This window comes from Epinephelus lanceolatus, chromosome 23 (genome assembly GCF_041903045.1).
Source record: "Epinephelus lanceolatus isolate andai-2023 chromosome 23, ASM4190304v1, whole genome shotgun sequence".
Taxonomy (NCBI): domain Eukaryota; kingdom Metazoa; phylum Chordata; class Actinopteri; order Perciformes; family Serranidae; genus Epinephelus; species Epinephelus lanceolatus.
The window spans coordinates 2,238,013-2,253,056 of record NC_135756.1 but is presented as its reverse complement, the minus strand read 5'-3'; the positions used below and the strand labels follow the sequence as shown (position 1 = coordinate 2,253,056).

The window sequence follows — 15,044 nt, the reverse complement described above, 5'->3', positions numbered from 1 at the left end:
GTGAATTTTGAAGCTTTTACGTGTCATAAAAAAGGTGGTTGCTAACAAGTTGCTCAATACGACTACAAACCCTGTCGGGGACATTAAACGTCATCACCCCTGAACAGGCGAGAGTGCTGGCAGTCCGCCATTACAGCTTCTTATTTAGCTTCAACAGTCCGATTTCCCCATTATACAATGTTTTTAAAATAAAGCAGCCGAAATCAGTTGAAAGCTTAGTGGCGGTGACGTCAAGAGTCATGCGACCGTGGAGTAGTCATGTAGTCCGTTAAAGCCTAACGTTAGCTTTTTACTTCTGGCGATCGCATTTAAGCTTCAAATGCGGTATGAAAGGTGTTCATATGTGAAGATTATCTCGCTGAACAAAACCTGTAGGTATCATAAACTTGTGTTAGCCACAGAGCTTATTTTCTGACATAATCCAAAACGCAATACAAAAATCACATTCACTTTCTCTTCCGGGAACCAGCGCGATGCTAAACTTCCGGGTTTTGACGTCAGCCCTGGCACACTCTATAACGATACATATCATGATATAGGTCATTTCATGTCCTGATAACGATACATATCACGATAGAGCACATTTTAATCCAATGAATAAAAAGTTGGTCTGAATATTGTCGCCGTCTCGCTGCGTCTCTGCTCTCTACGAGGCTGAGCCCTGTGTGTGCAGCGCAGCAGAGACAGACAGCGGAGTTATATAAACTCGTTATGTTACTGTAAGTGCCGTGATATCGCACAGCTCTAAACTGTACTATGATAAACTGCTTACTTTATTTAGTGGAGCTTCACCCGCATTAGACAGAATATTCCCCAATCAAAGTCCACTTATTCACTTTTTCCGGAGCTTTAACCACATCTCATGGTCTTTATCAGCGGCTGTAATTACCTGATTGTCACAGAGGTGAGTTCGTCTATCAGCACCGTGTCACACCACAGATGAAGACCATGTGATACAACGAAAGCTACACTATAAAAACCTATAAGTGGACCTTGAGTCTGGAAAATGTTTCCAGGGTCAGGACTGAACTTTTACAGTCGTCTAGTTTACATTTTTCTAACCGACTGTGTCTGCCATTTTTGTTTGTGTCACTTTTTCTGATGCTTCTGATTTTCTGTCACTTCTCAGATGAAGTGAAGCTCTCCTGGTTTTAAACTGAACGACACACATAATGAGACATTAAAGGCATCACCTTAACATTTAATAACCTGATAGATGAAGTCTTTAACTGATAAAACAATCTCTGTGCAGTCGTCTCCTGAGTCTCTCGGCTTTAGTGAAGTGTTAGCTGATGATTTGTGTGCAGTCGTCTGACGGTGCGACGGCTGAGCAGCTGACAGCAGCAACAGATGGAGCGACTGGTCTAACGTGTCCACGCCGTCGTCACAGCTGAGTCTGGACTCTGCTCCACACACATTCCTACACATCTACTGTCACATGGGTTTAAAATTCAGCTGCAGCTAATTATGATCGACATTATTAATATGTTGTGTCGATCGCACCAGATTCTCTGTATTCAGAGCCGTGATCAGCAGGTCGCTTACACTGCAGTGGCTGTTTGCCAGTGTCCACTGATGTTTCGGCCCACTGTATTCAGCTCCCCCCTGTAGGTATATTCTCATGTGCTCACTTTTCACTTGCTGTACAACCAGGTGCCCTGCTGGGACAAAATAGAGTTGAAGCTGAAGTTTTTCTATCTATAAAAGGTCAGTGAAAATGTCTGCCACAGTTTCAGAGTGAAGAGAGTTTGGATTTATTTGTGTCTCAGGCCTGAATGAGTGATTGGATGTTTCTTTGTGAGCACAAAACAAAAGTTTATTTAAAATATCATCGTTCTCACAACATGACTCAACTCCTCTGTGCTCACCACACTCTCAGGAATGACACACAGATCTGATGCCACTGAGGTTTTTTTTCTTTAACTCATTTCAGCTGATTTATCTTCACTTTCAACAAACAAAAAACCACACACCGACACTGATGAGTCTGACAGGAGGTCAGAGACACAGAAACAATTCCTACAAGCTTTCCCTCTGGAGTCAGCATCATCTGATTAACCAGAATATTTCCTTAATATTATTATTCATTCATGAGCAGAGGAAAATGAGATTCTTTTGAAAATCTGGCAAACTGGGAAAAGAACTTTATTTGATTACATCTTCAAAGTTCAGACGTCTTTTGTAGTCCGACCCACAGAGGTTCAGTTTACTGAGAAATAAACTCTGAGACAACAGACAGAGGTTTTGTTTTATAAATAATAAACTCAGGGGGAAGAAAATCCACTGGATCAACTCCACACCATCATACTGATACAGTTTGTTCCTCCAGACGACTGACGCCATGCTAAACCTCTGCAGATCTCACATGAACCTGACCTCCGACCTCTGACCTGGTGCCACACTGAGACTCTGACACTGAATCAGTCGAAGGCTTCGTCCTGCTGCTTTAAATACATCCTGACACATTATTCTGTGTTTCCTAACGATTAAAAGAAGCTTTAATAAAAGTTAAAACTGCTGCTGATGTACCTATGTTGACGACATGAAGGCAGTGTTAATTTCGTTGCTGAAAACTATAATGAAAGCTCTTCATCAACAACCTTTTTTTTTGACAAAACCAAAACTATGACGAGCTAAAAATAGATCTTAGTAATGAACTAAGATGAAAACCAAGTTTCATTTTCGTTGACAAGACGTGATGAAAATGTTGGTGGTGGTCTATCGGACATTGAAAGCCAAGAACAGCCGTGCTTGTATGTTCAAATGCAGCATGAGCAAGAGGCTGGTAAACTCCAGTAAATAGTCTGCACCTTCATTCTAATTTCTAATACATGAATTAGCCTCACTGGATTAGTTTAAAGATAAAAACATATAGAAAATATAATGACTGGAATGTTTTGAAATCTTGTCAAGGATAAAAATGACTAAAATGTGACTAAAACTAATAAACATTTTCATCTTGAGACTCAGACTAAATCTAAAATTGCTGTCACAATTAACACTGCATGAAGGTCAATAATGATTTTAACTGAGCATCCTCTCAACAGGTCAGTGCCTGACATGAGCTAGCGAGGCCAATCCTTTGAATTTACGACACCAGGATAATCCCCTCAGCATCAGTACAGCAGAATGAGTGCAGGATAAACACGTACGCAGATGACACAGTTCTTTACCTCTCAGTGAAAAGTCAGACAGCTCAAACAGAAGACGTGGAAACAACTGATTTGTTGTTTGGAGTTAATAAACTGTCAGTGAGAGTTAGCAGAACCTGTTTGTAAAGTCCAGTTCAGACCAAAGATTCACGATGAGACGAAACCGTTTTAGAACGTTGCAGAGAAAAGTGTCAGCGGTGTGAACTGGCCGATCTGAGCTTGAGTCAAGCCGGAGTACAGAAGCACAGAGAGTTGTTGACTAGAGATGATACACCGTCTCATGGTGGTCACTTCCTGTGAACCGGCAGCTTTTTACTATGTTACAGAATAGAGCGTTGATAGCAGTTGTCTGTTTCAACTCATCTTGTCGTGAATCTTTGGTCTGAACTCGTGTCAGAGTTAACGTCTGTAGGCAGATGCTGTCATATATATTCAGAGATTGATCGTATGTATTCCGTTAAGGTTTCGCTGCCTCCTCAGAGGACATCAGTGTGTCCGATCAGAGCCAACAGACAGGAGACATGTTTAATAATCAGAATGTAATCCTCAGAGCTGCATGGTTCCTGTAGCAGGAAACATGAGCTCATCATCTGTCGGCTCGGGGGGGGGGGGGGGGGGGGGGGGGGGTTTAAACCCTGCAGACTTCATTCACACAGAATGAAACTAATTGGTCTGAGTTAAAAACAGCAAGCAAAGTGAAGGTCTGTACGAGGAACAGCAGGGTTCAGCTGTTTGCTTCTGATAATGGTTTTTACAGACACACAGTCCTGCTGATGGAGCTGAACTCTGTCCGTCACAGCAGGAAACACAACTGAAGTTCATTTTATTTAAAGGCCCAAAGTCATCCCGTGACAGTGTTAGTGTTGGGGGTCTGCTCTGCATGTGTTGTTTGCCTTTGTTGCGTGTCTTTAGTGTTTTTCTTATGACTTATTGTTTGAGTGCTTTTTTAAGGTTGCTTTTTTAATCATTTAATCAGATGCACACCTAAGATCACTGTGCCTCTGTTATAGCATGCAACAGTTTTTTCCTACTGCCCCTGAAGCACACAGTGACCATCCTCAGGCTGCAATCAGCCAACAAGCAACAGGTGTTTGACGCAGGTGGAAAGGACAATAACAGGCAAACAGTACGACTTCACACGGCAGTGAAACCTCAGATCCAGCACGAGTCAAACTGCGACCTTCCAGAGATGAGCCTCCTGAGTCTGAAGCGCAGCAGTCAATATCTGTTCGGCCTGAATACTCCGGCCTGAGTCGGTAGCAGCAGTTACCGCCCAGGACAGATGCTGGGAGGGCAGGCCACGTGGCCGGGCAAAGTGTGGCACATCTTGGTGTTTTGGCAGCATACTGGTGGCTGTTGTCGTCACGCCAGGATGAGTGGCGGGCTGTACAGAGGGGCACAGCAACAGCAGGGCAGCTAACAGCCGGACGCATGGGAAGATGAACGAACCCCTGAGTTGTCCACCATGGTACCAGTTAGCAGCTAGCTAACCGTAGCTAACTTGTTTGTCCATTGTTTGGTCTGTGACGTAATAGGTCAACAGGAAAAAGGTCCAATACTAACAAGCTGAAAGGGGGCATATCTCCACCTATCGTAGAGGAGTCGCACATACTTGGCTCAATAAATGGATTCCCCTCCCGTGCTTGTATACTGGGACAAGGACAGTAGGCCAGTTAGATGTCCTCGTCCAGCTGGGACTCGACTTCACTGTGCATTAAACGTACTCAGTGACAAACAGCCACATGGCTCTGAAACACAGAGTGTGTAGTTTGTGTGTAGTTTGTGTAGTGCATCAGGGTGAGTATAGAGGAGGAGGGGGGGGGCATTCCTGTGTGCTGACTGCTCCGACACATGGAAACCATTACAGACTGGGAGAGAGAGGCTGACAGACAGCAGATCCACTTTAACAATGAACCACAATATTTGACACACATTTCACTGTGGTCATGTGACTCAGACATGTGACCTCATACACTGAGGTGAGAGCTCTGTGAGTTCTGTCTCTGCAGGTATTAGTCCTTCTTTTATTCAGATGCATCTTCACCGTTTATCAGACTCCTGACTGTTTTTAATAAAATGAAACATCTTAACATGTGAGGACTCTTTTTATTCCTCATGACTCAGAACTGTCTTTATACCTGTTTGTTATCTGTGTGCACTGCAGCACTGAAGGAACTGCTCATTACACAAACGTACAAAGGGCAACTGATCACTTTCACCAACACTCACAGTCCTGACGTGCTGAACGCCACAGTAAATGATCGGCATGTATGTTAGAGAACCTGAAACATCCTCTGGTTGGCTGCAAGACAAGTTGACAAGAGGTTGTTATATCTGGCACCACAATCAGGTGCTACAGTGTCTAGCAGCTACCCTGGAGACCAGATGGTCAACCATCAATGCCCTCCCTCCTCTATCACTCCATCCCACAATTACAGGAGAGTTTGTCCATGAAGGTGTGAAGCAACACAAGATCTGAACAGTAAAATCAGACACCAGCCAAGTGGGAGGGGCACCAGACTGGAGGTTACTGGCAGATCTGAATCAGCGTCTGTTCTTCCCATCTGAGATCGCCTCTACTAACCTCAGACCAGACTTCGTGCTTTGGACCTCCTCACTGCACCTCGTCTACATCATGAGCTCACTGTGTCCTGGGAGGATTCTGTGGAGGAGCCTTAAGTAGGCCGAGCTGGCAGCTGACGCTGAGCGACGCAGCAGGAGAGCAAATGTCTGCCCAGTTGGAGGGGACTGCAGAGGCTTTGCAGGTAAGTCAACTACCAGGCTGCTTAAAGAAATGGGAATTTGAGGCCAAGCCTAACGTCAGGCCATCAAAGCCCTCTGTGGTGCAGCCGAATAGGAGAGTTGGTGGCTCTGGATCAAGAGGAGAGACACCTGGGCCCTGAAATACCACCAACAACAGCAGCAGCAGGGTTAAAGAGGGGAGTGTACCTGGGACGCCAACGATGATAGGCCCACGACACATCATCAACACAGAGTACCCACCTGATGACCCCAATGAAGCTTTACCCTCCCTAAACCCTAAACCCCACCTCCTCCTCAGCTTGGCTCCAACTTTCACTCACAATCACAAGTATGTGCACCAGCAACCGACCCGTTAAACTGGACCTGGATTAAAGTTTGGTCAGTTTATCTCCTGTTAGTTTCTTCTCTCTTTCCTCATCCGAATGAGGGATCGGGGGAGGCAAAGTGTACGGCCCGGTCCGGCGGGGAGAGATCAGTCCACAGAGATGTCTCTCCTTCCCTCTACTCCTTCCTACTTTTCTATCCATCTAACTTTAACCCTTTGGCTCCCACTTGGAAACCTTCAATGGGCACTATCACTCCAACTCATAGTCTCAGTGTGTACATCAGGGATCGTAACATCTCATCCTAAAGTGAACCGATCAGTCAGGGCTGAAGTCGACCCAAGAAAATTTTGGTCGACTGAAATTCAACCTGCTCTTCAACCAGTCGATTGGGAAACAAAATCTGCACGTTGTCTCTAGATGAACTAAATCAGCCACAGGTCCCTGAGTGACTGTTCTGCGCTGAGTGCTGCATGTTTGGTGGGGTTTTTTTCGGTCACTGAAAAAGCTGCACCCGTCTCTGTCACTTTTTACCGAGCTGCCCAATCACAAGGGAGGATAAATACCAAAAAGACCACCTGGCGCGTTACTTAACTCGGCCTTCCCTTCCTCCAGAGAAGTTACTCTACGACTCGCAGACATTTTTACCTTTAGTGGACATTCAGTATCACAGCAACCAGACACAACCAAAACATCTCAGCTGAAAAAATCCTGCACCTCCAAAACGCTCTCAGAAAAAACACTTTCAAAGTAACTCCAGCGATCACCAAACCACTGGGAATTTGATTGGAGATCATATCGGTCAATCAGTTGATCAAAGACCAGAAGGTACCAGCTCTACTGTAGACGATCAGTTAGTCCCAGAACATCAGCAGAAAACAGAACAAGCTGCAGCTGAAGCTGACCCATGCCGTCACAGAGCTGAAATCCAAACGAACTCTGATATGAAACAGTGAATCCAGCTGAGGAGGTTCTGCTGGTCTGAAACAAACTCTGGTTCCTACTGATTCGCTCTGTTTCTACGGGGAGTGGGAATAGCTAAAAGACCCACCATACGATATTATCACGATACATAGGTCGCGGTACGATATTATTGCGATATGCTGATGACTGCGATAAAATATACTGCGATTTATGACCTTTTTTTCAAACTGCAAATTATTTCTCCAAAGGAAAACTTTGTCAACATCAGTTTTACCTCCTCAAGATACAGTTCACGTGTCATATCCAAGTCCTCCTTCTGTGTTAGAAAATCCAAAATAAGTCCAGATATTTGATTTAAACGCTGACGACACATTTCTGATTTCTGATTTCTCTGGTGCCTCCATCTTTGTTTTGATGAACTTCCCGCCAAATGCCGCTGACTGATGCTGTGTTCATTTTGTACTCGGAGGTCGGAAGTCGGAAGTGGGAATGACGTCACCTCCGAGTTGACAACAGTTTTTGCATTCTAGTTGACAACAGTGGACAAGTTGGAAAAAAACATGGACGCCTGCAAGAAAGCCTTTGTTGCCCTTGCACTTTCGGAGTATAGACAGCTTCAAAACCATCACGCACTCCAACTGATGAACGCCACAGATGACGCTGACCTGATGTAAAACAAATAAGATAAAGTTGCTATAAACAGAATTTTAGCAGAGTGTTTACTCACTATGTATGTGACCGGCAGCCATCTTGAATTTGTAAGTCAGGGTTGATGCGGCTGCTCCGAGTTTCCGAGTTGGAAATCCGATCTCAAGGTGCGTTCGAGTTTAAACTTCTGACTGGGAACTGGGAATTTCTGACCTCCGAGTACAAAACGAATGCACCATGAGACATCTGCTGACCTCACCAGGAAACAACACATCAGCACCATCTAGTGGCCCGACAAAGCAACTGATTTTATTATTCTAGGACCAACAGTTGTGTTAAAATGTGTATTTGCAAAAATTATGTATATACTAAAAGATCGATACTTGGCGTCTGTGTATCGACACAATATCGTCATGCAAAGTATCGTGATGCTGTGCTGCATCGATTTCCCCCCCGTGGTTTCTACTGATTCACTGTGTTTCTATCAGAGGCTGAAGTGGATCTCACACTTCATGGTTTCCTCTCTGCGTCTATTTTCAGCAGCTGTTGGAGGAGTCAGAGCAGAGCTCAGCTGTCCTGCCATCAATCAGCTCATACTCACATACACCCCCACCTCCTCCTCCTCCTCCTCCTCCTCCTCCTCCTCCTCCCTACGACCTGCTGCCCCCCTCCAGGCCTCTCAGACCCTGCTGCAGCTGTAGAGTCACAACATGTGAACAAACCAGCAGCTCAGTTTCTGATTTCAAGTTTGTCTGTTTTGGGGAAAACAAACTGTGATTTGGTCATTAAATAAACAAAAAAAATAAAATAATTATCACTGAAATGGTCAGCCCCTCCCAGTATGAACCAGTCTGACTCTGATGGTGGAGCTGAAACCAGATCAGAGCGCAGAGGAAACTGGAGCTCTCACTTCCAGCTGCAGCCAACAACACTTCCTGTTTCCTAAAACGCTTCCGGCTTCACATGTCCTCTCCTTCCAGCCCTGCGACGACCCGTCTCTGATTTAATATTAACTTTATGTAAAGTTAGAGGCAGTTTGAGGCTCCTTCAGTCTGACTCTGAACTCTGAGTGATGAGAGTTTACATCAGTCAGAGGAAATGTCTCTGCTGCTTCTGGAAGGATCCACCTCTTCATCATCATCATCATCAACAACCCAAAGATACGAACAGGAGCTCTCAGCGTGAGACAGATTCAACATCAGTGTGTTCAACACAGTCAGCCTGCAGAGACTCAACACATCGACACATCAGAGCTGTGACCGCAGACAGGACGTGAGATTATTCTCTTCTCTCAGATTCAATCGATTTTCAAGGAATAAAAACCTTTAATTTCTCGGTCCAGGTGCAAAAAGCAAAGATGGACAGCTCAGATTAGGGATAATTATTTGAGATTTTTAAGGGATTTCAGTGTGGATTAAGGCAGTGGCTCCCAGCTGGTCCAGCCAGGAGGTCCAGATTTCTCCTCAGTCATTAGTCCACAGTCCACACAGTTAAATACACCCAGTGTCGCACTGGTGTTTGGCCATGTCGTCTGTTTCTGTTATGGAGCGGTCCTTTCAGAGCGGACCCTCGACCCACCACATGGGAACCACTGGATTAAGGGATTGTAGAGGGGCAAGAACCCTTTAAATTCATCCCTGAATCATCAAAGTAAAAGGCCTTCAACTTTTAGCTCAGGAACAATCCCAGTGATGCTCTGTAGATATTAAGGACAGATCCTGGAGATCTGGGGTCGATGAGGGGATATTTAATGGATTATAAGGCCACTAATGGGTTTTGGGGGCAGTTTAAGGGACTTGAAGAGGTAAGTAACAACCAGATAATAGTAGAGAGAATAAGTGATAGATTGATTTAAGGATTTTAATAAACTTTCTAAGAGGTTTTGCTCTGTTTAAGGTTGTTTTTTAAGTTGAAGTCCAACACGAATCTTCCCAGTTGATGTGACGAATGTGAACAAATACACGTTGAGAGGTGACGAGTTTCTCCGAGCACACGGTCACAGAACATGTGAGCCAATCAGCAGAAGTTTAATGAAGCTGTTAACACCTGCAGCTACACACACCTGAGACCAACAGCTGTCATCAACCATCACCAACTTCCCTCTGAACCTCTGAATGTTCCCCCTGAACTGACTGTCAGCCCTATAAATCCATGAAATCCCCTTAACACACTTTTAAGGTGTTGAATTGGAGGAGTTCAAACTAACTGTACATGCAAAGTTTGGGGAGACAAAGCCATTTTTTTCATCCTCATCTTCATCACTGCAGTCTGAACTGTGTGCGCAGCGCAGTTCGTTTGATTTGTTGCGTAAAATGTGCGTAAAATCTCTCCAAGCAGCGGCGCGTGTGTGCTGTGCGTCACTCACCGATGGAGACCAGCCTGATGTGTTCTCTCTCCAGAAACTCCAGCGCCACAGAGACGTTCTCCAGCTTCATCTGTCTGAAGTTGGGCCTGGAGTGATACTTTCTGTACATCTTCTTCTGGCTCAGCACCTCCAGCAGCCCGATCAGCTTCAGCCCGTCGCTCAGGTCCTTCTGCAGGTCGTTGATCCGCTTGTTGATGACCTTCAGGTGCTCGTTGCACCACCTGGTGAAGGTGTTCTGCTGGATCTTCTTCCACGGAGCGTCCTCGGCCAGGTCCTTCTCGGTGGCCGGCATCTCCTCCTCCTCCTCGCCGATGTCCGCGGTGCTCTGGTAGAGCTGCGGCGGCAGCTGCGGCTCCAAGTAGCTGCTGTTGCTCATCATGGTGCCCCCCTTTTATAGCACGGAGTGGGAAGAGAAGAAAAGGCAGAAAAAAAGAGAAAAGGAGAAGAATGAGAGGAGCGGCAGGGGCAGCGCAGAGCCTGCTGGGAGTGACACACTTCACCAAAGTCTGAGTGAAAGCGTGCGCTCCGGTCAGAGAGCAGATCCACACTCAGTTAATCCAGTCCGGCTGAGTCATGAGCTCAGAGAAGGATCAAATGTGAAGGAAGGAGACAGGAGGAGAAAAGAAAAGTAAAGAAAAGAAGTTTTTATCTCCTCCGGACAGACTCGCTCCTGTGCCCGGGTAAAGACGCGCAGACGGCGGCCTGCAGAGAGTCGGGACTGCGGGTGGAGCACAAGTGGATAAGAGGTTTAAAAAGCTCGGCGTCACTGTGCTGGACTCCCTGGAATGCCCCCTCCATGACCATATACAACTGCAGCCAGGGCATCCTCGACTCCGACACAGATACGGGGGCCGCAGCTCATTGGGTGGCGGCGGGGCAGCGGGGCGGGGACAGGCCGGACCCCCCCATCACCGCCCGCGCAGGGCCGGGGGCTCCGCAGCCACGGTGACACCTCCGGGTATTTTTAGAGGCTCCAAACCGGGGAGAGACACCGGGGCCCGTTTGTAAAGAGCTGCTCATAAACTGGGGTGAAGCGAAAACATGACGTCACCTGAGGGCCAGCCAGTCACATTACTGGAGGAAATGACTGTTTCACTGTTTTCTAACTTTTTACAGACTGAATAAATAATCAAGTCAAAAAAAAAACAATCAATAAGAAATCATAAAATGCAGCCAGAATTTTAGGGATTTGTAAAAGCAGCAGTTGAAGGAAAAGTTCAACATTTGGGAAAAATGATGTCGTAGTGATGTCATCAGACTCAGAGGCTCCAAATGTGGAATATACAGTCTGACAGGCTGTTTTCATGCACTGCAAATAATGCACCAGAATAAGTGTATAAACCCACGAAATCGTAAAGGCTGTGATCACGTGAGTAATGTCCCGACGGGAGAAACGAAGGAAGAAGTAAATAAATAAATAAATAAATAATTAAAGAGTGAAAGTTAAGGAGTCAGGCTGGGGTCGATGGGTCAAACAAACACACGACTTTCCCCCAGGACACCGGTGTTTGTGTCCCAGGTGAAACCAAGTGAACTTTGAGTTATTTTAACGTAAGTTGTCACGTTACGTTCAGCACGTAACTTTATGTTAAGTTTGTAACTTTTCATTAAGTACGTAATGTGACGATGCTTAACCCTGTTTTTTCATAAACCTAACCTAGGTAACATCACGTTAAGTACGTACCTTTACATTACTTACGTAAGTAAATACTAAACCTAACCTACATAAGTACGCAATGTGACAACGCCCAACCTTGTTTTGTTTTTCTAAATCTAAAATACATAACATTATGTAAAGTGCGTAAATTTTAAGTTGGCCGACGTAACATGATGATGCCCAAACATGAATCCTTTTCTAAACATAACCGACATAATTTATGTTAAGTTTGTGACTTTGCGTTAAGTAAAACATGACAATGCCCAACCATGTTTTTTTTCCCAAACCTAACTTATGTAATGTTAAGTATGCAAAGTGACAACACCGTATTTTCCCTACACACACGGAACTTTAGTTTCTTAAAACTAACTTACATAACATTATCTTAAGTTCGTAACTGTTAAGTGGACCAACGTAACATGACGATGCCCAAACATGATTCCTTTTTCAGACTGTAAGGTTTCGTAACTTTGCATTAAGTATGTAACGTGACAATGACCAACCATGTTTTTTCTCCTACATCTGACTACGTTAGTTAACTTTCCTAAATCTAACTTACATCATTCAGTTGGTAACTTTTAAGTATGCCTACATAACACGATGATACTCAAACATGATTCCTTTTCCAAACCTAACCTTCATAACTTTAAGTTTGTAACTTTGCATTAAGTACGTGATTTGATGACACCCAACCATTTTTCCCCCTAATCCTAGCCTACATAACAGTATGTTAATTATGTAACTTTACGTTAAGCACGTAATGTGACAATGCCCGACCATGTTTCCTTTCCTGACGCTAACCGTCATAACTTTACTTTCCTGTGACAACACCAAACATAAGTCTTTTCCTAAGCCTAATCTTCATAACGTCACGTTAAGTACATAACTTTACATTAAGTGCGTAATTTGATGACACCCAACCATTTCCCCCCAATCCTAACCTACATAACATTATGTTAAGTACGTAACTTTACATTAAGTAAGTAATGTGATGATGCCCAACCATGTTTCTTAACTTTCCTAGAAGTTACGTAATATTATGTTCAGTTCGTAAATTTAAAGCAGTCCCCACCATGATTCCTTTTGTAAACCTAACCTTTGTAGCTTTAAGTTAAGTCCGTAACATGATGATGCCCGATTATGTTTTTTCTCTGAAACCTAACAAACATAACTTTACTTTCCTGAACATAACCTACGTAACTTGATGTTAAGTTTATAACTTTACATTAAGTATGTCTTGAGACCACCCAGCCATGTTGTTTTTCCCTAAACCTAACCTACATAATGTTAAATATGTAACTTTACATTTAGCACATAATGTGACAATGCCCAACCAGGTTTCCTTTCCTGACGCTAACCTACATAACTTTATGGTAAGAACGTAACTTTACATCAAGTATGTATTATAAAAACGCCCAACCATGATTCTTTTGTTAAGCCTAGCTGAAATGGTCGGGGTGCTAATTCATTTGTCGCTGATCTGATAGATATACAAACCGTTGTATGAGGATATGTCGAGTCCGGAGGTCTGGAGCTTATAAAGCCTTCGTAAACATGTTGACTTGTAACAGTGGTTCACCTTTTGTCAGCCAAGCAGCTCTCACAGAGACAGATAGAGATTAGAAAGCCAAAATATAATCCTCGTATAATGAGATCAAATGTTAAATTACTTCTCTCTGACGGAGCCACATTCAAATGTTTACTATGAAAAACATCTCGAGGTACAAATACACACTCTGAAAATACCTCCTTCATCGTCATCATCATCATCTTCCTCCGCTGGATCAGATTTCTGTCATCAAGAGAGTAAAACAGCAGCTCTGAGACTCTGACGTGTAATTATAGAGACAAACTAAAATTAAGGCTGTGACTTACTCATGATGCTCTCCGAGGATTTGCAGTGCGCCTGAGGGGGACACATGGATAATTATAACAGGGAAGATATATCTATACAAGAACTCGTGCCCCGCGCCTGCAAATAATAGCTCATAAATCAAGTGTATGATGTCACAATAATAATTTGTGCACACTGGCTCTGATCTTGCACAAAATGCATAACTCTGTAATGTAATGTAATGTGGTAGGACATAAAAACCAGCTGCTCCCATTCCGAAGCTGTCAAATACTCTGGCTTTGTCAGTGATTTCGGCATCAAACGCTGATGCCAAAAGCCACTTGTATGATACTTGACCAGGTGGTGTGATACGCCGCCTGTGGGCCAGACTCCACCTGTCGCAGCAGTATGATACAACACAGGAAGGTATCAGTTTGAAACGCTGCCGATCACAACGTAATATAAGAGGCTGGAAAGTCCCAAAAATTGGTGCTGGATGGGTCAAACAAACCCCGGACTTTCACCCAGTAGCCTGCTGTTAGCTTCCCGTATGAATGTAAAGTCAAACCATGATGGTTTTTTATTTAACCTTACTACCTGTTTTTGTTGACATCTCGGCGTTGGTAGTAGGGCTGCAACGATTAGTCGACTAATCGATGACTAATCGATTATTAAAATAATCAGTGATTGGCAGCTTTACACACTCTCCCATGACAGTGAACTAAAACCCTTTGGCGTGAGTACGAAACAAGACATTAGATGACATCATTTTGGGGTTTGGGAGAGACAGACCGACATTTTTCAACATTTTAACACATTTTTCGATAAAATGATCAGTCGACTAATCAAGGAAATAATCAACAGATTAGTCAACAATGAAAATAATTGTTAGTTGCAGCCCTAGTTGGTAGTGGCATCCTGGGACGTCGATATCTAGCATGTCATGTGTAGACAAGGTCCACTGGCAAAGCAGCGATGCATGACGACTTGGGATGAGAGCGTGTTGTAAAAACAAAAAACATTATATAAAATATATTAAACTAGAATATAACATGTAAAACATCATTTAATGTAACATAAACTAATATAACATTACATGACAGGATATTAGACCATGAAATGTGAGATGGCATAAGGTAAAGTAACTTGACATAACGCATTACATGTTAAACATTATATAATGTGGCGTAATGGAACATACATGAAATAACACTTAAGCATAATGTGAAGAACACCGTATTCGTACATCGTCGATTTACCTTTTGTGATAATTCTCTACATATAAGATAAAAAATAAATAAATACAAGTTGTTACAATAATGAGATTTTCTGAATATATAAAACATATCTAACATAAACCTACAAGGGACATTAAAGA

General features: G+C 43.7%; 1 protein-coding gene across 5 annotated transcripts in view; it reads right to left on the bottom strand.

Moving 5' to 3' along the window:
- LOC117249175 (filamin-C-like) overlaps nucleotides 1-11,061 on the bottom strand; it is a 68,932-nt gene extending 57,871 nt beyond the window's left edge. For 3 of the 5 annotated variants that reach the window (XM_033614612.2, XM_033614619.2, XM_033614614.2), the window contains exon 1: nucleotides 10,176-11,061. In XM_033614612.2, the coding sequence (XP_033470503.1) occupies nucleotides 10,176-10,554 (379 nt within the window). In that variant the 5' untranslated portion in view covers nucleotides 10,555-11,061. The remainder of the gene's footprint in view (nucleotides 1-10,175) is intronic. The other 2 variants (XM_033614613.2, XM_033614616.2) reach the window with 1 other exon arrangement.
- Between the last annotated feature and the right edge of the window lie 3,983 nt (nucleotides 11,062-15,044).